This window comes from Microtus ochrogaster, linkage group LG9, assembly GCF_000317375.1.
Source record: "Microtus ochrogaster isolate Prairie Vole_2 linkage group LG9, MicOch1.0, whole genome shotgun sequence".
NCBI lineage: Eukaryota > Metazoa > Chordata > Mammalia > Rodentia > Cricetidae > Microtus > Microtus ochrogaster.
The window spans coordinates 30,652,424-30,678,074 of record NC_022034.1 but is presented as its reverse complement, the minus strand read 5'-3'; the positions used below and the strand labels follow the sequence as shown (position 1 = coordinate 30,678,074).

The following is a 25,651-nucleotide window of genomic DNA, read 5'->3' as shown; positions in this document are numbered from 1 at the left end:
GAAGGAAGCTCCCTCGGCAGTCCTGCCCAGATCAACAAAAAGGCAGGATATGACCTACCCAGCTGAAAAAGGTACTGAGCCATGTGGCTATCATAGATAAGGATAATGGGTTAATATAAGTTACAAGAGTTAACAAGAAGCCTGAGCTACTGGGCCAATCAGTTTATAACCTACGAAGACCTCTGTGTGATTTTCTTTGGGACTTGCTGGCTATGGGAACTGAGCAGGACAGAAACCCCAACAAACCGGCCCATATGTTATAGTGTATAGCATGAATAGTAAAAACCCAGAAACAGATACTGGGGTTCAACCTGAAAACCAGAAAAGCAAAGCAGCCAAGCCACTAGACAAATCTTACCTCTACCAAGGCTAGGCAACTACAAAATAAACCCCTCTCTCTCTCCTCCCATTTTATATTCCCTCTAGTGCTGGAATTAAAGGTGCATGACTCCCTAGTACTGGGTGTTTGGTTGGAAGCATCACCCCAGCCCCCCCGTATCCATATACCCAAAGAATCTGGAATATTTGGGTGGAGAGTTCCACCCCAAGCCCCCTCCTCTAGGAGCTGCCTCAGTCCAGACTCCATCCCTGAGAAAACCCGCCAAATGGTGGCCCCTCCTCAGAGATGCTCAAGACCACTCCCACAGGGTATTTAAACTGCCCCCAGAGAACAAACAAGTGGTTTTCCAATCTTCCTTCCCTATCTCCTCTACGGGGGCTGGAAGGCCACACAGGAGCGCTGGTATCCATTAAACCTGGGCCTTTTCTAATTTGGTTTGATTTGGTCTGATTTGGATTGTTGTATAGTTATTGTGTCATTATTGTGTGGTCGGAGAGGTTTATTCACACGTAAAAAGTTTTCACTGGATTAAAGGTGTGGGCCAATGAGGACTACTGAGAACCCAAGAACAATGGCAATGGGTTTTTGATCCTACTGCAGGTACTAGGTTTGTGGGAGCCTAGGCAGTTTGGATGCTCACCTTACTAGACCTGGATGGAGGTGGGAGGTCCTTGGACTTCCCACAGGGCAGGAAACCCTGATTGCTCTTTGAGCTGATGAGGGAGGGGACTTGATTGGGGAAGGGGGAGTGAAATGGGAGGCGGTGGCGGGGAAGAGACAGAAATCTTTAATAAATAAATAAAAAAAAAAAAAAAAAAAAAGATGTGGGCCATTACCACCTGGATTTGTTTCTGCAATGATCTTGTGTAGCCCAGGGTGACCCTGAACTCACAGAGATCCATCTGCCTCTGTCTCCCAAATCCTGGGTTAAAGGTGTGTGCTACCACTGCCTGACCTCTAGTGGCTTAGCTTTACCCTTCTGATCTTTAGGCAAGCTTTATTTATTAAAACATAAATATCACTATGGATGTGTAGCTCTTCACCGGCAGTGCTGTGCATGTCAGTGCACTGAATGGAACCTGTCACCCAAGTCCTCTTTCGCTGCTGCCTTTCTTCCCTTTTTTCTCCTTCTGAGTCTGGCCTAGAACTTGGTAAGTAGCTATGGATGTCCTTGAACTTCCTGCCTCCACATCCCACTGCAAGTACTGACATCAAAAGCATGTCTGCCCCTGCCTCCCACCCCGTACCCAATGTGTGCAGTGACCCAGCCCCAGGATGCTTAGCAAGCACTTTACCAACCAAACCACATTCCCAGTGCTGCGACCTCTCTTCTCATCTGTGGGACGGGTCCATCTTATGCTTCAGTCACAAATCCCCATGTTACTGGGATAGAACATTCACGAGATAGGCAGAAAAATCAGGGAAGAAATCATTTTCACTTCTTGTGGGTAGCTGGGAGCCCTGGATCAAGGGAAGAGCTGAATGGAACAACATTGTAGCCTTTATCGCCAGACAGGAAACCAAGTCCTCACAGCCCCAGGCCAGGGAAGCAGGAGCTGGTGCATCCCGCTGGGCACCACATCAGTAGCTGTGAGGGAAAGCCTTGGTTGGTTTCCAAGCAGGAATAACGCAGAGCTGTGTTACTAAGAAGCAACTGCCTGCCTGGAACAGTCCATGCTTTGGCAATGTGTACAGCAGCCCACAGCTCTTCTCTATAAGCTGCCTCATCCTGGCATGGCATGGCAATGCGAGTGACGCTGGAAACAGTCCCAGACCCAGATCATTTCTGGTGGATAAGTGGCTCTTTTTTTAAAGCTGAATAAGTACGTCACTATCGGTGAAAGGGTCCCATGCATAACATTAAGAACGCAATTCCTTCCTTCCCTACTATATAGTCAGTGTCAGTGGGAAAAAAAATACATGGCACCAAATGAAAACCTACTTCCTTCGAGGTTTGTCATAAATTAAAAGGAACAACAACAAAAAAGCCTCCTCAAACCCCTCATTAGTCCCTGGGGCCCCTTCTGAACTACGCACATAATTTTCAGGACAGATAAGAACATGCCTGGTGGTGCTCAGTGGCCTTCCTTGGGAACACCACTGGCAGGCTAGCCACAGGCACACTATCTGCCGGGAAAGTAGTCCCCAGTGAGGCCCAGCTCTGTGCCGAAGGGCATGCTGATAAAACAATCAGCAGAAATGCAGGAGCTGCAGGGAGGGCTCTACCCATTTCTCATTTGGTTTTCAATGCAGTCAAACGGCAGGATTTGTCCAGGCTTGCTAATTGCAGCAAGGTCATTGTACAAAATTATAGAATTTTCAGGGCCATTTTCTTTGAAAAGGAGAATTAGCATAAAAAAGGGATACCCCTGGATTGTGCCATTAAAACCATAGTCACGAAATTTTGGTCTCTGGCTCTCAGACAAAAATCAGTAAAGACGTGACAAATGAGTCAGACAGATGCCCAGACAAAGGTGCAGGGACACAAGAGTGAAGAAACGTCTCTCAACAGCACAGCGCCGGACCAAGTCATCCTTCACAAAGGGTGGCAACTGAATCACAGTGTTTCCAAGGAAGTAACTTCTTCCCCGTGGAGACTATGCTTATGTTAATGAAATACCTAGAGGGGAACACTTAGGCAAATCCAGCCTTTTATTTGTTGGAAATTCTTTTCAAGGTTCTGTGTTTTTAACCTCCAAAAGCTGAAGGATTTTACTGTTTACTTCGAGTGCCTGCGAGAACTATTTGTGAAACAGTAGCTTCTGGGTTTGGGTTTTCTCCTTTTGGAATAAAAAAAAAAAAAATCAAGAATCATAAGAACAAGATGCTATTACAGTATGCTAAATACCTGACGTTCTGAAAACTTAGAAATCTTATTTATTTTTTTCCCATTATAGGGTTGTACTGTGTTGTCCTGGCTGTGCTCGAACTCAGAAATCTGCCTGCCTCTGCTTCCCAGTGCTGGGATTAAAGGCATGTGTTACCACCGCCTAGCTAAAATCTAGAAATGAGTCAAAAAAAAACCTATTTGTTATTTCCTACTTTTCCCATTTATCTTGCTCTTAGTGCAATAAAAACATTAACAGTAAATGTCCTATTACAGCACTTGTAAGCCTTTGGCAATGGTTAAAAATATATGTTGGGGGTGGGGTACAGGAAATGTAGTCCAATCTTTGAACTTCCTGGTTTCCCTACCACTCAAAGCACAGAGCAAAACAGGATTCCTCTAACTGACAGCTGCTTCCTTCCTCCACAGGCCACAGGGCTTCCCACAGCAATCCTATCAGGAAGCTCCCAGGCTCAGCTTGGAAACCCGATGAAGTACCCATTTCCTCCAGCAAAAGCCACACAAGAGCTACAAACCTGCGGTGTAACACACAGGCCAAGAACTCAGATGGCCTTTGTGGTGTTGAATTGGGATGGTATGGTGCTCAATTAAGGGCACACTCTTAGAGTCAAATGCCCAATTGAATCCTAAGTGCTAGGTGAGCGTGAGCAAGTTCTCGGCCTCTTTGAACTTCAGCTTCCTTCTGCACAATGGCTAGTGACAGAATCGAGAACACACAGATACTGAGCCCAGGGCACTCCCTCAGCTGTGTCCTGAGTCCGGTGTCATGGATTTCCACACAGTAAGTGAAGCAAAGGCAACGTCAAGTGTGATTCCTCCTCTGATGTGAATGCAATGACATTCAAATTTCTCTTTTGTAAGAAGCCAGCTTTATAGATTTGCTAAAACTCAAACTGCAAGCAAGCATTGAATCTGCAATGGTGGGGTTATACTACTCAATGAGCATTGAATCTGCAATGGTGGGGTTATACTACTCAATGGAAAAAGAGATGAAGGGTCCTCCCAGCTCAAGGACGTCCACTCCCCAGTACCTCAGGTAAAGCTGAAATCACTGCCCCATAAATCTGAAATAGGTTCAGAGCACAGAGAGCAAAATTGGAGCTGCAGGACATCAGAGAGCTTTCTAGAACAGGTAGCCCTGGACTGGTAACTTACCAGGTGAGAGGAGAGGGGGGAGGTGGGCATATGTTAGAAGGAACCAGAAAACCTGGGAAGAGGAAATAGCAGCAAATATAAAGGGCCTGGAGTGATAGAGCCCTGACTAGTGATAGAGCTGGTGAGTTTGAAGGTGACCTTGCTTATCAAGGATTCTTGCCTTGGGCAAGCAATTTCGGAAGGAGAGACTGGAGAGGGCAGGTAGCCAGCCCCCTATACTGTAACAACTTCCTTATTCTCAAGCACCTCACCGCCCCATAAAGGGTCACAGCCAGCTTTTTACCCTGGCAGATCCCTCAGTTTCTGGAAGTCTCCCTGACTGTGCTCCCCCTCCCCACCATGTATGTTATTTATAAGCATCCTCCTGTCTGTCTTTTTCAGCTACCTCAGAAATCTAACGTACGTTTAGAGAAAAAACAATAGGTACAGAGATGGGGGTGGGGTTAAGGAATAAAACTACAAAGAAGACTAGAAAGTAAAAAGCCTGAATTCCACATACCAAGTTCCTGCAGATTGTAGAACACAATGATTTCATTATTTATTTACTTATTTGTTTTTGAGACAGGGTTTCTCTGGGTAACCTGACTGTCCTTGAACTCTGATTTGCTTGCCTCTGCTCCCAAGTGTTGGCATTAAAGGCATGTGCCACCATGCCCTGCACAGAAATACAACAAATTTTAAATAAGAAAATATTATGACAATGTTTAATAACAAGATAATCCTAGATGGCCTAGAAACCAGATGGGCTGGCAAGGAGGGAGGAGGTGGGAACTTTTCCAAGAAGAAATTCAGGTTAATTACCCCGTATTTGAGTGTCTGAGGCTGGGAAGGCTTTTGCATCCTGGTATTTGTATAGATTTTATCAGCTTATCCTTTCTAATGTCAAACCTAGAACCTAAAGCGCTCTGAAATCCAAAACGTTTTAGAATCTTATATTTACTTGTGTGTGGGTGTAGATGCACACAGTGCATGCCATGCCAAGGCAGACGCTGAGCCTTCCCCTTGATTGCTCTCCACCATACATACTGAGTCAGTGGCTCACATGATCCGAGACCTTGCAGATTCAGCTTGTCTAGTTAGCCAGTCTGCTCAACCTTACCTCCTACGTACGGGGATCATAAGCGGGCTGCCACATGCTCACCTAGCATTACCAATTACATGGGTTCTGGAGATGCGAGCTCTGGTCCTCAGGCCCTGATGGTATACTGTTTGCCTGCTGAGCCATCTCCCCAGCCCATCCTATCTCATCCTCTGGGTCATGTCAGAGAATACGAAGCTCCTGAACCGTAGAATTTGGGATATGGATTTTAGATTGAGATGCTCACTCAACCTGTATGTTTCAAAGTAAATGTATTCAGTCCCTGAAATGAGCAGTTTCTACTATTTTAAAGACGTACATAAATATGAGATGCTTTTCATCTTCTGAAAGATGGCATCCCCTTCCATCTGGGACTTGTCAATGTCTCATTCTACACTGTTCTACTTAAATAACAGCAAAGCGGTTATTGGAAGAAATTCTGCTTGAAGTAACTTAGAATAGGTACAGTTTTGATCATAATTCACATTTTGGAAGCACACGCTACTCGCAGACTCTGATGTTGAAAAGTTACTGTCATTAATTATATTAGTTTAGTTTCTCTTCACTAGCTTTTTGAGATTGGGTTTGATAGTCTGGCTGGCTTCAGACTCCCTTTGTAGTTGAGGATGACCTTGAATTCTGATCCTTCTGCCTCTGCGTACTAGGATTAAGAGCACTCACTACCAGGCTGAGCTAAAGATGACTTTAGAAGGTGGTACTGTGTTAGGTGTGGTGGGTCTTGAATGTATACTCAAAGCACTGGGGAGGCTGAGGCAATAGGATTGCTATGAGTTCAAAACCAGCTACAGTAAGTTCCAGTCTAGTTTGAGTTACAGTGAGAGTCTGTCTTAGTACAGACAGACAATGATAGATCATGCTGGTTAAAAATGCAGTATCTGAATTTAATCACAAGGGACATCAAAGCAACCTAAACTGACAGACACTGTACAAAATAACTGGGTAGCACAAAAGACAAAGACAGACTGAGGAACAATCCTTGATTATAGGAGACCGAGGAGCCACGGCTGCCAACTGCTTCCCGATCCTGAATATTATCCAGCATTCTTTCCTTCCTTCCTCTTCAGACAGGGAGGGTCTCTGGCTGGCCTGGAACTGGCTATGAAGACCGGTCTGGCTTTTAACTCACAGAGTCCTGCCCTGTCACTGCCGCTGTGCCAGCATTAAACACATGTCTGTGACACCATGTCTGGCTTAATCGACGGTTGCAAATTTTTTACTACTTCCAAAGCATTTAGCAGGGTCAGCTTCTTAACTCAGCCACACACATAAAAATACTACCCTTGTTTGGTTTTTGGTCAACGTTGACACAGCTACAGTTATCTGAGAAAGAGGGAACAATTGAGAAAATGCCACCGTAAAGCCAACCTGTAGGGAAGTCTGTACCCTACTTTTCTTAACCACTGTCTGATATGGAAGGGTCTAGCCACTGTGACTGGTACCACCCCAGCGCAGGTAGTCCTGTGGTGTATAAGAAAGCAAGCTGAGTAAGCCCTGGGGAACAAGCCAGTTCCTGCCATCTTGATGTCCCACCCTGACTTCCCTAGGTGGAGAGTGACCTGAAAGGTGTAAACGGAAATAAATCCTTTCTTCCATACGCTGCTTTTGGTAATGCTTTTTGTTTTTAAATCACATCAGTGACAGAAACTGGTACAAGGTTCATGGGATACTGCCGGGACAGACCAGACCATGTATGGGGGAGAACCGTGGAAGAACCTCAGAGCACTGGGCTGGAAAAGCCACTGAGCCTTCCTTCATGGCTTTGTGAGCTGGGAAGACAAGGATACTGAGAGAAATGTAAACGATAGAGGCCTGGTTTGTGAAGTTTCAGAAGGTCTGAAAGTTCTTGAGATTCTTATCAGGGCCATTTGATATTAAATTAATAATCTGTGGTTCTAGTCAGCAGGGGCAGAAGAATCGCTGTGACTAACAGACCAGAAAGAACCACTAATGTGAACTTTGCTTAGAAGGCTAATTGATACTCTTCAGCTGGTGCTGAAGAACTGGATGGGGTTCTAAGAGACCAGTATCACTGAGGGGAAATCTTTGGGTAGTGTTTTCCCGGGTCAGCACTCAGAATGTGAGGTCCAGAGGGGGCCCTGACTGTTCCTGCATTAGCAGCTGAATATGTAATGTGAACAGAGTCTCCCAGGTAGTGCTGGCTTTAAAGGCATGAGGGAGCCACGGGGAGAAGGTGAGGCTTGGCATCATGTGGAAGGATGAGAGCTCCTGAGAAGAGCCCAGGAGAGGTGATCAGTGAAGGTACAGCCCAGCTGCAAGAAAGACTCAGAGTCTGAGATGCCAGTACCATGGACCGGATCACCAACGACAGCAGATGGCGAAGAGGAGCCACAGCTGTGGAGTAGCATCAGCTCGGGCCGTGCAGACCAGCTGTGTGCTGCAGAAGATGGAGCTGGAGGTGACTCTGGCCCTTCGCAGCCCAGAGAACAGGGAGTGGCTCCAAGGTATCAGATGCTGTAGCTTTTATCTATTGGACTTTGGTCTTTGATTTGGTTGTGACTGTGACCTGGTTCTTCATTCTTGGAATAAGAAGGTATTTAATCTATCTATCTTTTTTCTTTTGTTTTGTCTTATAAGAACCCACAGTTGAGACGTTGTATATTTTATTTATATTTCTTAATGATTTTATGAGTACCTGTTTTGTCTGCATGTCTATCTACGCATCCTGTATAGGCCATGTGCCCACTTGGTGCCTGAGAAGGCAGGAGGGAGTCGGATCTCCTGTAATTGGAGTTCAGATGGTTGTGAACCACCACGTGGGCTCTGATTACTAAACCTGGGCCATCTGTAAGGATGGCCTTGAACTCCTGTCCTCCAGCCTCCACCTCCCAAGCACTTGGATTACAAATCTGTGCTGCCCTACCACCCATCCCCCCCCCACTCACAGACTTTGTTTACATCATTGGTTCTCAATCTGTGGGGCATGACCCACTGGCAGTTGAATGACCCTTTCATGAGGTCACCTAAGACCACTGGAAAATACAGATATTTACTTATTATTCATAACAGTAGCAAAATTACATTTACAAAGTAGCAGCAAAATAATTTTATGGTTGGGGGTCCCCACAGCTTGAGGAACTGAGTTAAAGGTCGCAGTGTTAGGAAGGATGAGAATCACTGCTTTAGATGATGGAAGAACTGGCACAGCCATATCTGATGGGAGTGACAGAAGTCATAAAGCCAGCATAGCTGTTTGACAAAGATCAAACAAAGCGGAGCCACATGATGGCTGCCATACCACCACTAGTTTTCATCTCCACTTGTTGCATACTTTGGAGACTTTTAATATTTGTACAATTTGAAAAGATTGGATTGATGGAAATTTTCTTATGAATCGTTTTTGCCTTCTCCCAGGAATGCTGTTTCTAAGCTTCCCCAGGATAGGACAGTCCTGGGCAAACTATTTCCCTTGCTTTAGGGAGCTACCCTTATCTATTTGAAGTTCTTCCTTACGCATTGGATGTTGTGACATACATAAAGAAACCAGAGGTCACTTTATGAGGCTATGAGATGTTTTTAAAACATCTGTCCTTGTAGTTACTTGGGAACAAGATAATCAAAACAAAATAAACTTTAAAAGGTCAACAAGATTCGTTGGGCTAGAGGAGTTGACCACAGTTTAGATTACAAGACTCTTCCCACTATACTCAACTATGTGGTAAATACAGCAACAAAGTTAGATTAGCTTATAAGTCTCAGTATAAGTGTCTGTGTAGGACAAGAATCCAGTCAGGCAGTGATGGCACACGCCTTTAAACACATCACTCGGGAGGCAGAAGCAGAGAATCCCAGTGACTTAGAGGTCAATCTAGTCAGTCTACAAAGTGAATTCCAGGACAGCCAGAGCTGCTACATGGAGAAACCCTATCTCCAAAAGAAGAGGAGGAGGAGGAGGAGGAGGAGGAGGAGGAGGAGGAGGAGGAGAAGTAATAGAGTAATAGTAGTAGTGGTGGTAGTAGTAGTAGTGGTAGTGGTAGTGGTAGTGGTAGTAGTAGTAGTTAAGAATCTAAAAATGTAGATGACAAGATTTGGTCTTTGGTCTTTTGTCAAGAGTTTTGTCTTTGGTTTCCAATGGTCTAACTCCAAGCTATCTAGGGCTTAGGGTCAAAAGGCCATCATGATAATGATAGTACTTTCCTGACAAGAGCAACTTAAAGGAGAAAGGGTTTTTTGGCTCACAGTTCAAGGGAAGTTGGGTAGCAGGTGCTTGTGTGAGGCAGCTGGTCACATGACATCCACAGTCCAGAAGCAGACAGTAACAAATGCTCCGGCTTGCTTTCTCTTTTTAGTCAGTATGTAGTTTGGGTGAGTCTTCCCACCTCAAGGAATTTTCATGCCCAGAAACTTGTCACCAAGGTGATTCTATATTCTGTCGAGTTAGCCAGGTACTAACCAGCAAGACAATTAGCATCACAGGCATAAACAGAGTACCCATAGCACAAGAAACTGAATTTCAAAGGTTATTAGATAGGGAAAGTCCCTTTGCACTGTTGTCCTTTCTCCTGAAAACTGACTTCTGTCTTACCCACAAATCCATCCCTTCACTTCACCCATCTCTGCACTCATGTTCCCCACATCGGAAGGACCTGCCTGACCACCCCACTGACATGACCATAAAACAGGCTGTGTAGGATTCCATCTCTTTCTTCCTCACCACCTGACATGTTATAAACACAGTTGTCTTTTCCCCAGGGAGACTCTCCATGACAGGAATGTTGTTTGTTCACTGAATATAATAACCCAGTTCCTCATAGAACGTCCGAGTCACAGCCACTATTCAATAAGCATTGGCCAAATGATGAAGGTATGTGTTAGCCGAATGCCACATTTCCGATTCTGTTTCCAGCAAGACAGAGATTTGAGCTAATCTTCGAGATACATGGGGCAGACAGTTTAGTATCTCCTTCACCGCCTCAGTTTATGAAGCAAGAGGATCTACGTCACCCTGCAGAGTTTACACAGAGCGAGTTTCGTCTCCCCTCTTGCAGGTTGTCTGCGCTGCTCACCAACAGAGCCCCACCCCTCTCTCCTTACCGTACTGATCTGTGGGGCTGGTGAAGAGAAGGTAGTCGGAAGTGCAGGTCTTGGACTCGATGTTCAAATCTCCCAACCTCAGGATGAGTCTCTTTCCCTTCGGGACCATGATGGTCCTTTCACACACAGTATGATTGGGATAAGTCCCCGGATAATTCTTAGATGTCATTGTGCCACTGTCCTGAGAGGTCACTATGTGCCCACAGCCATCAGCTGGTAAAGAAGAAAGAATGAAAGAATTAAGTACAGTCGATTGCTATCAAGATCAAGAGTCTTCTGCACTCTCCAAGTCAAGTGTTTCTCTTTTGTTTTTTCCCGGAGAGAAGGAAGGGCTAAACAATGATGAGGGAAAGTGTCATCTGTTGAACTCGCTGGGTCACGTTTGTGCTCAGAATGAGAATGCACAGACCTTAGGAAACACACTGCTTGCTCTCCTGGTCACCCATCTGTCTGCCATCTAAACCTGCTCAAAAGGCCTTGGCCTTTGCCACATGTTGGTCAATCCACCCGAAAGCCAATGAATAATAATTTATAGCTTACTTCAGAGAGCTGCCGCTGAGTGAAAGAACATGCGCATACAAGATGCCCCTGACAGAATTTAGACTAATACAGACAGGATTTTGTTTAGGTGCAAATCTCTTAGCTGAACAACCACTCCATATTTATGCCACAATTACTGTGACAGTCACTGATCCAAAGATTTCTCATAGACTCAGGATATCAGAACACGTCAAGGCTTTACTGTGGAGTGCTTGGAAGATGCTAGACATGGTATTAACTACTGGGAAATCATACAAAGCCAGCAAGAACCCGAGTCCCTCATTTGATAGCTAATTCTAAGTCTGCTCTCAACTTTCCTAATGCTGCAATCCTTTAATACATTCCCTTGTGTCGTGGTGACCCCCCACCATTATTCTGTTCCTACTGCATAACTAATTTTGCTACTATTATGAATTGTAATGTAGATATCTGATATTCAGGATATCTGATATGTGACCCTCAAAGGGGTCATGACCACAGGTCAAAAACCACTGATCTAGGTGATATGTGCTACAGCAACAATCCTAAACACACCCGGTGGTAGTTGATGGGGGAAGGTCATTGGTTAAAAAAATAAAAAAACTGCTTGGCTGGCCCTCATAGGTTAGAACATATGTGGGTGGAGTAAACAGAACAGAATGCTGGGAGGAAGAGGAAGTGAGCTCAGACTAGACAGCTCTGCTCTCTGGAGAGAGGCCATGTTCCCCTCTCCTGGGCAGACACATGCAATGAAGCAAGCCGCCAGGTCAGACATGCTCAATCTTCCCCAGTAAGACTGATGCTACACAGATTATTAGAGATGGGTTGATCGGGATATGATAAGTAGCCAGTAAGGGCTAGAGTTAGTGGGCCAAGCAGTGTTTAAAAGAATACAGTTTGTGTGTTGTTATTTCGGGGCATAAGCAAGCCAGACGGCCGGGGTGCTGGGGACGCAGCCCCTCTGCTCATGTTACTACAGGTAGTGGCACCTGCCTTTAGTCCCAGCACTCAGGAGGCAGAGGCAGGCGGATCTCTGTGAGGTCTAGGCCAGCCTGGTCAACAAAGTGAGTTCCAGGACAGCCAGTGCTGTTACACCACCACCACCCAAAAAAATCCATAACACAATGCTAAAGGAGCATGAAGGAGAAAGGTATGAGAATATAATTTCATGAATTCTATAAACAACTTGCTAAAAGAAGAAGTTAACTTTAGCTTATTTTGAATAGTGAAGCCCACCAATTAACCAACAGACCGCACCAGCTGATAAGTAACCAAATGAAATAGCACAACACCGGTATCTAATGGCAGGTGAACCAAGCCAGCTGCAAGGTGAATGGATGACACCTGCTTTTGAGCTGCACACCAGCTGAAGTTGGTGAGGTGTAGCATAAATAGATGGAGCTCCGCTGGTAGAACCTGCCAGACGCACAAGAAATGGATTCACTGCCTAATACCAAACTAAACAGAACAAACAAAAACCCAAACAAACCAAGGAAGGAAGACTCTCAGGCAGCCAGAGGAAGAAATTTGTAGGGAACCTGGAGGAATTCTCTGGGGCATTAAAACAAGAGTCTCCATGGCCTGGCACTCTCCCATGGAGACTCCCCCAGAATCTGGATGGCTCTTCATTCCTATACCTTCCCCATTGAGGAGGGTTCACCCAAATTCTTCCTTCATTCTAGATCTCCCCTGCCTGCTCTGCAGTTTTTACCCCCAAGTGATTAAAAATGAAACACACTTTAAAGGCGCTGCATAACTCCAGAACCTCAGCAGCCAATGCTGAGGGCCAGGAGGGAGAGCCTGACCAGAAAAAGCAGGTTGATGTTAGTGGAACAACAGGTGAAGCAGTGCCATAGGAAATGCCAGGCTGTTAAGGTAAAAACACGCCCGAAACCTGGAGATTTAGGTAGAGAAGTTGGTGGGGGCAGAACTTTACGAGTATGGAGTTAATGAAAGAGTATGAGAAACCAAGTGCAGTAACACACGCCTTTAATTCTAGCACGCAGGGTGCTCAGGCCACAGGGCCCTGAATTCAAGGACAACTAGAGCTACTTAGTGAGTTCAAAGACAGTGTGGGCTCTGCATCACGACCCTGCCTAAAACACAAAAACAAACAAGACAACAACAGGTGTCAGAAAAAGATGATTAGCCTAGCTGATACTGCTCCGAGACTCAGCGTTGGGGACGAATCCCACGGAGGAAGGCTGAGAGAGGGAAGGAAGAAGGAAATGCCTCGGGGTTTACATAGCTACACAGGAAAGATAAGAGGAGACAAAATATTGGATGTTTTGAGTCCAAGTGGCTGGAAGGCTAAGGCTGACGCAGACAGGAAGGCAAATAGAAGGCGTCACTTGGGTTGGCACCTTTGGGGCAATAGCTGAATTCCCTCGGCTCCGCAGCAGTTACAAGTATAAAATTGACGGTTACCCAAGGGAGAGGCAGATTACACAATGGCATAGAGTAAATAGGGCTTTGGTTTAACATTTGAATTATTTGTTTGCTTTCAAAGGTTTTAATAGGAAACTAAATTTATAATTTCTCTAGAAAACTAGAAGTCATGTCAATCACATGAATAGATATTCTCACAAGTCAAGAGAAATTATTCCTGCTTAACTAGGTGAGCACCCTAGATCTTTGTTACTCATTTTTATCCCTTGCCCTACCATTTAAGCACCCAGAAAAATCAGCCCTGGGCTAGCAAGTGTGAAAACAACCAGACATAATGACCCACTCTACGTGCAGCTAAACCTCACAGCCACCAAGAAGCGGTGTGGCTGCATTCGAATGTGCTCTCTCTCAGTTGTGTGCGCTTCTTCTCTAACAAGATAGAAAAATGTTTAAAGATAACACAGGGCTGGTAAGAAGGCTACTGACTCTTCAAAGTTGTCGGTCATACATACATACATACAGACGGATGGATGGGGTGACTTCATACACAGATAAATTATTTTTAAGAAAACACAAAACTGGAGGGCATGATGGCACCTACAGCTTGGCATTCTAGACGCAAAGGCAGAAGATCAGGAGTTCAAAGCCAGCCTGAGCTATGCAGTATATAAAATGAGGAACAAGCTAGGTATGGCTCACACCTATCATCCCAACTGTAGAGGCAGGGTGCAGAAAGGTTTATACAAATTCAAGGTCAACGCTGTCTACATAGTTAATTCTAGGCCAACAAGGGCTATATAGTGAGACCCTATTTAAGATTAATGAATTAAAAATAAGACAAGGAACAGTTTTATGAATCAACCTCAACATGATTATTATATTCAACAATTGCATCTTTTAAAGAGTGGTGACAATACAATGAAAATCCCCAGGGCATCATTTTATTCAAAGCCCTCATTTTACTTCCTTCCGGTCATTTATGCTCTTGAGCCCAAGGGGAACTGTCACCCAGTGGTGCTGCAAATGGGCTGCACCACTAGACATCCCCATCATTGCTGTGTGAGGGACCTGGGCTTCTTGGAAAGATAGCCCTTCCTACTATCATTCAGGATGAATATCTGCATCGCAGAAGTGTGGCTTCGCTAAAATGCTAGGAAGCCTGGGGGTGGGGAGGCTGCACACTTTCTCTGGCATCTGAAAGTGGGCTGGAGGATTTGCTGCTGCAAATGTTGCTATCAGCTTATCTGTATTAAGTCAGCAAATGTATCCATTGTCTTTTGACAGTTTTGCTGACTTCAAATGACTGAGTAGAAAAATACGCCAGGAGAAAAGAGAATGCAACCGCGCAAGAGAAAACGGCGACACTATCGTGTGCTAAGTGAGACAAGCCAGCGGAACGACCCTGGAAAGAAAGGCAGGAGTCCCCTGGCTTCATCCTGACACTCACTGCCAGCTCCTCTTACTGAGTCACAGACAAGAAGGCAGAGTTGTTCAAAAATCTATCAATTTGCCTAACAGTGATGGCACATGTCTTTACATCACATGTCTTTAATCCCAGCACTTGGGTGGCAGAGGCAGGTGGATCTCTGTAAGTACGAGGCCAGCCTGGTCTACAAAGTTCATAGACGGCCAGAGCTCTTATACAGAGAAAACCTGTCTTGAAAACAAACAAGCAAACAAAAATCTATCAATTTAGCCAGGCATGGGTAGGTAACCTAGTTGGGGGTGGGGTTGGAGGAAGACCAGGATGCCAGCTTGAATTACAGTCTCAAAGAAAAAATAAAAAACAAGTAAAACTTCTGTAGCTCTTACTTAAAGATTAACCTTATAAAACCCTTAAAAAAAAAAAAAATCACTGTTGGTGCTGCAGAGGTAGTTCGGGGATTAAAATAGCTTCCCGTTCTTGCAGAGGACCTGAGTTCAGTTCCTAACACTCATGTTGGTTTACACTCACTTGTAACTCCAGCTCCAGGGCATCAGATGCCCTTTTCTGAGTCTGGGGCACCTGCATTCACATGCACATACTCACACACAGGCGCATAAATAAATGAAACAAATCTTGTAAAAAAAAAAAAAAGACCCTTTGTTATCAGAGTGTCAAGAAATAATTAACTAATGTAAGTAGCTGTGACACGGTGATGAAGTGGCATAAGGGCCTATGGATTGCAGCACAGTCGGGGGATTGCTTCCAGAGCACGAAGAAAACCCTGGATTCCACCCTCAGCACCCTAAAATCAGAGATGGGGACACACACCTGTCATTTCAGCACTTGGGAGGTGGAGGAAAGAGGATCAGAAACTCAAGGTCACACTCAGCTACAAAGTAAATTTAAGGTCATCATAAGCTACCAAAGGGGAAAAAAAGAATAAAAGGAAGAAACAGTACCGTTTTTACAGACACCTAATGACTTAGGGCTGAAATGGCATGCGATCGGAAATTTGCCTTAAAATACTTAACACAAACAGCGAGAGGCAGAATAAATAAAACAATTATTGTGACTGTAAACGTGCACAGCGTGGTGCCTAAAACTGCTAAAAAGTGGCCAGGGATATAGCTCAGTGGTACTTACGATGCTTGTCTCATGGCTCTGAGCTCAGTCGCCAGCACAGTAAACAGAAAATGTAACCGAAAAGTCCAGAAATAGAATATAGAAATAAAGGTTCCAGGAACATAGAAATATAAAGTTGTAAGCCCAAACATGTTTTGGGAGAAAAAAAAAAATAAAGAAAGCTGGCAGCCACTGTTAACCTTTAACAAACACTTTCTGCCTAAGAGCAGATACCTTGGCAGCCACTGTGTACAGATGTGAACCTTTAACAGCTGTCTCCTATCGCTCAGCTTCCCAGCTAGGCAGGTCCTGCAGACAAAGGTTGGCTTCTATTACCTCTATCTACCCTCTGCTTGTATTCCCTTAATTTTTAACTGTCCCCCTATGTGACTCTAGTCTCTGTCTTGCATTCTGTCAGGGACAGTGAAAAGAGGCTGAGTCAGCACAGGTCTTCTCAAACATTCTAAGTTAACACACTACAACCAAAAGCTGTAAAACTTAAGCCTGACCCCAAGGTTGTAAAAGTTTTTTGACCCACACCTGGTGCTAGATTTTACTAAAAGAGGCCCCAAACCAGTCCCCATTGCCATAGCTACAGAAGCCTGATCTCTGGCTGTGGTCATAGTTATAGCTGATAAGCTTTGTGTACCCCACGGTTATTTTTTTTTTTCCTGTTTCTGGAATAAAGCTTGCTTCTGGTTTGACAGACTTTGGTGGTCTGCCCACCATCGTTGCATGACCCCAGGCCCAACAGTAATGAAGTCAATGTTTAAGGAAACTAATAAAAATCAAAACTTTATGATTACATTCTTCTTCACAGAGCGTTGGGGTTGCTCTCCCAGGCAGAGAGAGCTGGTGCAAGACTTGAGTAAGCGGTGGCAACCGGATTAAACCGCCACCTGCCCAACTTCAAAGGGAAGAGGAGAAAGGGAAGGAGGAAGTCTTGCTGCAGGGAATCTGTCAGCCCTTCAAACGTGGCTGCAACAAAATGTTTATCTGCTCCTTCCTTTGAACTGGAATTTAGTTGCCCAAGCACAGGACAAGCAAGCTAGCATCTTTCCTTTTCCCCAGCAGGAAGCTGCCAATACACTACAGAATATTTATCTCACGGTGGTCCCTTCACAAGAGGTCTATATGTTCTGGCCATCCTCAGAGCAGCAGCTGCACTGGGAAAATGACCAGTTTACAAAAATAAAGCCTTACGGGGACGGGGAGTTCAAGGCCAGCCATAGGTGCACAACAAGCTTAAGTCAGTTGGGTTACATGAGACCCAGTGAGAGCTGTGCCATTCACAGGGAGGTTGTTCTCAAGGACCACACCCCCTCAAGACTTAGAACTGCTGGTGCCAGCCAGCAACTGCCACAAAAGTCCATGGAAAGAGCTGGTGTCATATGGATGGAAGAATCAGATTCTGGGAAAAATAAAATGAAATTATATTTTATGAAAAAAAAATTAGGGCTGGGTGTAGGTGGCATACACCTTTACTACTCTAGAAGGCAGAGGCAGCTGGAGCCAGTGTGAGTTTGGGCAGCTGGGGTTACAGAGAGGGAGATCCTGTCTCAAAGTAAAACTAAATTTGGGAAATAATACATTTATTTATTTGCTTTTGAAAATGTGTGTGGGCATTCATGTGCCGAAGCACACACGTGGTAGTCAGGATCATTTGCAGGAGTCAGGAGTCTGTTCTTGCCCTCCAACCACTGAGGTCTCAAGAATTAAACCCAGGTTGTCAGCCTTTGTGGAAGGCACCTGGACTTGCCATGCTATTCCACTGGAACTCTCAAAGTGATCTGTACACAGAAGTTCTTTCTCTCTGAACATTTGGACAAAATACTCATTTAAAAAGAGAGAAAGACAGGCAGAGAGTCCCAGCACTCAGGAAGCAGAGGCAGGCAGATCTGTGAGTTCAAGGCCAACCTGGTCTACACAGCGAGTTCCAGGACAGCCAGAACCACACAGAGAAACTCTGTCTATAAACAAACAAATGGATGCAAATGAATGAATGAATGAACGAACGAACAAATGAATAGGGTAGTGAGCTAACAAGACAGCATGGGTAAAGGTGTCTGCTGTCAAGACTGAGGGACTGGGTTCAATGGTGGAAGAAGAGAACCAATTCCCTCAAGCTATCCTCTGACCTCCTCACAAGAAGCGGGTTAGTTCCAGGACAGCCACGACTGTTACACAGAGAAACCCTGTCTCGAAAAACCAAAAAAGTATGTGTGTGTATGTCCAAAATATGGATGTGTGGTATAAGTTTCCAAGTGATTTTCATCTTGTTTATTATTCTAAATTTATCTTCTTAAATTTTTACAAGTTATTTTATATTGATTGACTGTGTACATGCTCACACCATGGTGCCTGTATTGAATGTGCTGAAGTCAAGAGGTCAACTTTTAGGAGTTCTCTCCTCCCACCATGTAGGTTCCAAAGATCAAACTCACATCACCAAGCTTTGTAGCCTTTACCTACCAAGCCACCTCACTGGACCCCTTATCTTCTTAGCATGAATACAACTACATCAGAAAAGTAACATAAGAAAGACCAAATCCACCTAACATTCTTTAACAATTAAGTCTCCCTTTTAGCATGAACCACAGAGAGAGCAAAAACTCTCCATAAACCAATGAGCTCAAATGTCATTTTAAAAAATTATGCAACAGCTAGGAATGATATAGCTCTTGCTTCAAGGAGCTCACAGTCGTGAGGGGAAGATTATTAGCAAGGAACTTTTTGAGACAGTTTCACATATCTTAGACTAACGTTGAACTCACTGCACAGCTAAGGATTCTCTTGCAGTTATCACCCCGCCTCTACCTCCCAGTGCTGGGATTACAGATGGGCCCCCCCATGCCTGGCTTATGTGGGCCTGAGATGGACCCAGGACTCTGTGTACCCTGAGTAAGCATGCTGCTGACTGAACTACACCCTGCCTTCAGTAATTGTTGGGAGTGAAGTTGTGAATACAAAGCCATACATAAGGAGTTAACATATCCTATCTATGACTGAGAATGGTGGCCATGCCTTGTCTCTTTAACACTGGCTCTTCCGGAAGGAAGACAGGGAGGACGGTGATTTTCTAAATAAGCTGACTCCCCAATCCTTGTCTACAGGAGCAAACTTTGTATTTAGTCTACTCTAGTTCCTCCCACTAGAAGAGAAAAACAGCAGCTTCCTTAAACAGCTCTTGTTCTTTGATAAGGTCCATGTTTCATGAATGGGGAAAAGGCAAATTAAGAGATACTTGTACGGACTCCAGACCTACAGTACTAAAAGGCTTAAGGAGAAAACTTGGTGGCTGGAGAGACAACTTGGGCGATAAAGAGCTTGCCATGTGGAGCTGCGTTCATATCCCCGGCAGCCAACTAAAAGTTGGGTATGTTAAGCCGGGCGATGGTGGCGCACACCTTTAATCCCAGCACTCGGGAGGCAGAGGCAGGCGGATCTCTGTGAGTTCGAGACCAGCCTGGTCTACAGAGCTAGCTAGTTCCAGGACAGGCTCCAAAGCCACAGAGAAACCCTGTCTCGAAAAACAAAACAAAAAAAAAAAAAAAAAAAAAAGTTGGGTATGTTAGCTCTTATGTGCAATCCCACTGTTGGGTGGACCGACCCCTGCAGCTCAAGGGTGCCTAGCTGAACAGATGCACTCCCAGTTCAGTGAGAGACTCAGTCTCAAACAATCAGGCTGCTGCTGTAAACCTTGTCAAAAGGTCTATGAGCAGTGAGGTCATAAACCTAAGCCATAGGGTAATGGGAGGAGGGGGAGGGATACTAATGCTGTTCTGCTAATTGACATGGTAAGGCTCTTTCTAAATGTTTGTGCTCATACCCATAGATGAGTGCTGTCCTTGGCCTTGGCCAGAGAAGCCGTGTTGTGCAGTGGGCAATGGCTAAAGTTCTGAAAGTAAGTGATGGTTGTGTGTCCAATCAGAAACGGTTCATCTACATCAATAACCCCACCAAGGCTCTGGGAGCACAGTGGAAGAGGGGGGAAGAAAGAATGGAAGAGCTGGAGGATGGAGAGAATTCGCAAACGGCTGTTTTCTGGACAGGACATGGCTGTTGCAGTCATGAACTCACGGCAGCTGTGGTTACCTGTACAAAATTTGCCCATGATGGAGTTCATCAACATTCCAGTACAGACAGGGGAGGGATGGGTGAGGCCCCACTCTGGGCTGAGGAGCCATTGGCAAGAGACGGCTGCTGGGGAGGGGGAATCATTTTCTTCAGTGGTAGCCACTGGTAAAAAACCTATGCACAGTAAATAACCTCACCCCATGCTTATGTAAGCTACCCCAATTAAACTTAGTGGGACACGCGCAAGCACACACACACACACACACACACACACACACACACACACACACACACGGGGGGGAGGGGATTCCAGAGAGCAAAAAAGAGATAAGAGAGGGGAATGGGGATGAATTTAATCAAAGTAAATATATGAAAATTTCAAGAAATAGGTAAAATTAAATAACATCTTTACGAAAGGTGGACAGTGAGGAAGACACACATGCAGTCATATGCACACACCCACACAAACACAAACACTACACACAAAGCTTTTTATGAGTTTGTACTTGAAGAATTATTCGGGTGATGAGCAGTGACTATTGCACAAATACTTCCAGACTGGTTATTTCCTACTCCCTAGAATCAAAACAGAAGCCTATTTGACGATGACCTAAGTATGCACGTGTGTATAAACCACCCCTAAACTTATCAACCCCATTCCACTGCCACTCTTCCCGTCTTGACTCCATGGATTGGCAACTCACGGATCGCATACTGGCTTTGCCTTCTGGACCAACATTACTAAAGAATTCCAACCAGTAATTTGGGACAGAGTGCTTAGAAACACCGTGAGAGCGAAACCACTTCTAGACACAAGAAAGAGTTCATCCTGGCTAAATCTGTGCTGTTCGAACATTCAAGTCCCGACAGGTCTCCGCACACAATCACCCATGTGTGGGTGTGGGAAAACTGCTCGCCATGTCTAAGATCAAGAGGGCTCTTAATGACTGCAATCTTTTCAACCACAAAGGCAATCATAACCATGCTCTTTGTCTGGTGGTGAAGCAGCCAGATTCCCAAGGTATCACTAATTCTACCGTGAGCCATAGCTCCTACAGACACTGCTGTTGTCCAGCTATGCTCAACCATACCTGTGTGCTGCCAGGAGAAAAAGAGGAACAAGGCTGACAGATGCTTAGCCCAGTGGTTCTCAACCTGTGGGTCACGAGTCCCTTGGGGTTAAATGGCCTTTTCAGAGGAGTCACCTAAGACCATCAGAAAGCCCAGGTACTAACATTATGACTCAGAACAGCAACAATGAAAGTAATTTTATGGTTGGAGGTCACCACAACATGGGGTGTTGTATTAAAGAGCCAGTGAATTAGGAAGGTTGAGAATCCCTGACTTAGCAGACAAAGGAGCTGGAGACAAAAGCCTGACAAGCCAAGGTCAATCCCGAAAACTCAAAGATGGAAGGAAGGACAGGACTCCACAGGACTGTCCACTGATATCCGCAGGTAAGCAAGGCAGAACACACCCCCATATATATTGTTATCTGGCGATAACAATAAACTTGAAAAGGATTGTTTAAGAGAACTGGACGGTAGTGCTGCACGCCTTTAATCCCAGCACTCGAGAGACAGAGGCAGGCGGATCTCTGTGAATGTGAGGTCAGCCTGGTCTACTACAAAGTGAGTTTTAGGGCAGCCAGAGCTACACAGAGAAACCCTGTCTTAAAAAAAACCAAAACTTTAAGAAATGGAAAAAACAAAAGCAGAAGGGCTGAAGCAACCACATGAGAATTAAAAAGCAAAACAGAAGTTGTGACCACAAAACAAAACAGTTAGTCAGTCCTGAGTTTCTCTGAGCAGAAATGGGTACTGTTATTACTATACCAAAAGGCATTATCACTAACTAGAAAACATGTGACCGAGTTCTTCAAACCTGTTCACTAATCTCTTCCAGTCCTCTTTTTACCACAGATAAAACTGATGCTAATGATCTGATGAGGTCATAATAATTTTGTCTCAGAAGCTTAAAACCACTGAAGTAAAATAAAAGGCCATTGAGAGGATTCGCTGTTACCGCTGCCCTCCGTCAGCCCTCAGTTCTCAGCCTTTGGAAGTGCTTCCTCTGACTGACAACCTCCATCTTGCCAAGGTCTTATCCTCCTTTCCAGGGTGACCTCAAAATCATTAAGTTCTCAGATGCAGGGGTGGAAAACCCTGGCCTCCAGGGGACAATTCCACATGGCTCTCCCAGCTGCAAAGTTCCCCGGGGGTCAGTCACAGCCTAACTTCTTCCCATTCTTTTCTTTTTTAAAATGACTTATTTATTTATTTTTATTGAATGTACATTAGTGTTCTGCCTGCATGTATGTCTTTGAGAGAGCTGCCATGTGGGTGCTGGGAATTGAACCTGGGTCCTTTGGAGGAGCAGTCAATGCTCTTAACCTCTGAGCCATCTCTCCAGCTCCAACTTCTTCCCATTCTTTAACCAACAGTTGACAAAACCCAAACCATGGTCTCACAGATTCCCTCTGCTGATCTACCAGTCCCTTCCCAGGTGCTGTGGTTCTGCCGGCTTCTCCTCATATTTACAGTTGGAAAGCTAGTACTCCTGCAGAGAGGCGGGGCTGTAGGACGTTAAGAATGAATAAATTGGGGCCAAGATCTTAACACTGGGTTACTAGGTCCCAGTAGTGATGGCGCACGCCTTTAAACCAAACAGGCAGAGACAGGCGGATCTGTGAGTTCGAGGCCTGCCTGGGCTACAGAGTGAGTTCCAGAACTGCCAGGACTGTCTGTTACCCAGAGAAACCTTGTCAAAACACACTGTCCTTACACAGGATGAGTCAGATTTCCTTCTGTCTAGGGCACACATTTTCTGACTCTCTGATCTTCCCTGCGGTCTCGGACTTTGCACCCTACAGAACTGTGAGGCAAAGCAATTTATTTTCTTGATGCACTAAAAAGATGGAGGCTGGGGAGGGCTGAGGAGGCTGGAAGTGGAGCACAGAGTGCAGAGGATTTACCGAGGAGGCATGAAACCTTAGGTTCTTTCCCTGGGACCACATAAAACAAACAAGATAGCAGCTACGACATAGACCTATAGTTGGAGCACACTAGGCACCTGCAGCTACACAGTGAGCTTGAGGTCCACCTGTGCTCACCAGACTACCCCAAACTGAAGAGAAAAACAATTAAAGTACCTCTCCAAAGTAATGATCGAAACCAAGTCCTATCACTGGAAGTGTACCATCTGAAAATAAGCAAGGCATGTCCACGAACATCAAGGAATTCAGACGGTCATACGTTGTCTATCTGATAAAGAACTCCGAGTTATACACCATGTCCAAAGAAAGGGACCCTTACGACCTAATTATCTATTATTCTTTAATGAGCGACAAATAAAACCAGTGGCAATTCTTGCTCTTGGTCATTCGCTAGTCTCCACCACTTAAGTTAAAGGCCACTGAGTGTTGTGGGGTGGAGGACAAAGGTCTGCACAGCTTCAATTTGGTTCCCTGTTTAATATGAGAAGAAGTCTGTCTAAAAGAAAAAAAAATCAAGTATCATGTCCATAGCTTACTACAAACTATAATTTTTTTGGAGGGTAGGGTTTTTGAGACAGGGTTTCTCTGTAGCTTTGGAGCCTGTCCTGGAACTAGCTCTTGCAAACCAGGTTGGCATCAAACTCACAGAGTTCTGTCTCTGCCTCCCAAGTGCTGAGATTAAAGGCATGTGCCACTGCTGCCCAGCCTAATTATAGTTCTTTAAAAAAAAAATTTAAATATTATTACTGTGTGTTTATGTGTGTCTTGGGACTGTTGGGGGGGACACACAACAGAACACGCCATGGTGTGTGTGTGTAGAGGTTTTAGGACAAACTGCAGAGCTGGTTCTTTCTATCCATCATCATATGTGTCCCAGGAATTGAACTCAGGTTGCCAGGCTTGGCAGCAAGCATCACTCACCCACTGAGCCATCTCACAGGCCCTGTAATTACTCTTTTTTTTTTTTTTGAGATTATAATACAACTACATTGTTTCCTGATTCTCCCTCCATTTCCTCCCAAAGACCCCTCCTTGCTCTTTCAAATCCAGGAACACTTTGTTTTCATTTACTGTTGTTATACACATATACGTATACACATATATTCTCCTAAATACATAAGCACAACATGTTCAGTCTGTATAGTGTTATTTGTACGTGTGTTTTCAAGGCTGGGTCTTGGATAAACAAATGGTCTGTCCTTCCTTGGGGAGGAGCATTTCTCCAGCTCTGGGGATTCCTTAGAAGGTCTCTGTGCAGGGTGGAGGCCCCTTCTACTGTCCCCATCCACATTAGCATGTTTACTGTTGCCCTTGTTCAGCTCACGGATAGGCAGTCAATGCTGGTGAGACTTTATGGGTGCCTATAATTAATTTTTAAAGCGACATTTGTCATTGTTTATAAAGGTGATAACAATCTAACAGCCCAGATAGCTTACAGTTTTATGAGGCAAGCAAATGTGTGTGTCTCAAATCTCATTTGAGGCAGTTTAACTTAAATGCACAGGCATTATTTACAGTATGTGTGCCAATAGTAAGTAAAAAGAAAGTCACATTTTCAAGAAAAAAATTACAAAATATTTTTATATAGCACATCCAAGAAGCTTACCAATGTCATTAGGTCAGTAGCATCTGTTGAGAGTCGGGCAGTGAGAGGGGCCTTTACCAGGGGAGAAGCGCAAGAAAAGTCACCGGATTGCTTTGCACAGTTGAGCTGACCAACACCAGAAGTGCAGCTACCATTTCAATTTATTTATTTTTTTAACTGAAATTGCATACTAGTTGTAGTGATAGGGAACACTTGGGAGGGAGATGCAGGCAGATCTCTGTAAATATGAAGCCAGCATGGGCCACAGAATGTATTCCAGGACAGCTAGCACTACTCAGAGAGACCGTGTCTCAAAAAAATAAAACAAGTAGGGCAGTGATGGCACAAGCCTTTAATCCCAGCACTTGTGAGGCAGAGGCAGGTAGATCTCTGTGAGTTTGAGGCCAGCCTGGTCTACAGAGTGAGTTCCAGGACAGGCTCCAAAGCTACACAGAGAAACCCTGTCTTGGAAAAAAAAAGAAAGAAAGAAAGAAAGAGAGAGAGAGAGAGAGAGAGAGAGAGAGAGAGAGAAAGAAAAGAAGGAAGAAAGGAAGGAAAGAAGGAAGAATATATTCTGATCTTTGATCAGGGTTTCCTCCCCCTCTTCTTCTTATCATACAACTATCATTTTCTAGCTTCTTTAATTATGTCCACATCCTTGAAAGGAGATGGAGGGCAGTGATTACAACCCTGGGTCTGACACTGACTAAGGAGCCTTAGGTGATTGCCTACACCTACCTAGGTTTCCTCAGCCACTGTATAGAGACAAGGATGGTACCCCCATCATAGGATGATCATGAGTACTGATACAGGCAGAGGGCTGGGGGTGAGGGCACAACCTGAAACCCAGCACCTGGGAGGCGGAGCCAGTGGGATCTGGAATTTAAGGCCAGTCTTAAAGAAGGCCCTGTCTCTAACCAACTAATGTTGCAAAGCACAGAAGCAACAAAACATTAAGGATTTAAGCTGGGCATGAGGCTAGAGGGGCAATTCAGCCATTAAGGTACTTGCTGCTCTTCTGGAGGCCCTGAGTTCAGTTCCCCAC

At 44.8% G+C, this 25,651-nt stretch overlaps 1 protein-coding gene across 2 annotated transcripts in view; it reads right to left on the bottom strand.

Annotated features, from left to right (window-relative positions):
* Positions 1-25,651, bottom strand: part of Dcbld1 (discoidin, CUB and LCCL domain containing 1) — a 94,504-nt gene that overhangs the window by 54,281 nt on the left and 14,572 nt on the right. For both annotated transcript variants that reach the window (XM_026787501.1, XM_005363619.3), the window contains exon 2: positions 10,495-10,707. In XM_026787501.1, the coding sequence (XP_026643302.1) occupies positions 10,495-10,707 (213 nt within the window). The remainder of the gene's footprint in view (positions 1-10,494; positions 10,708-25,651) is intronic.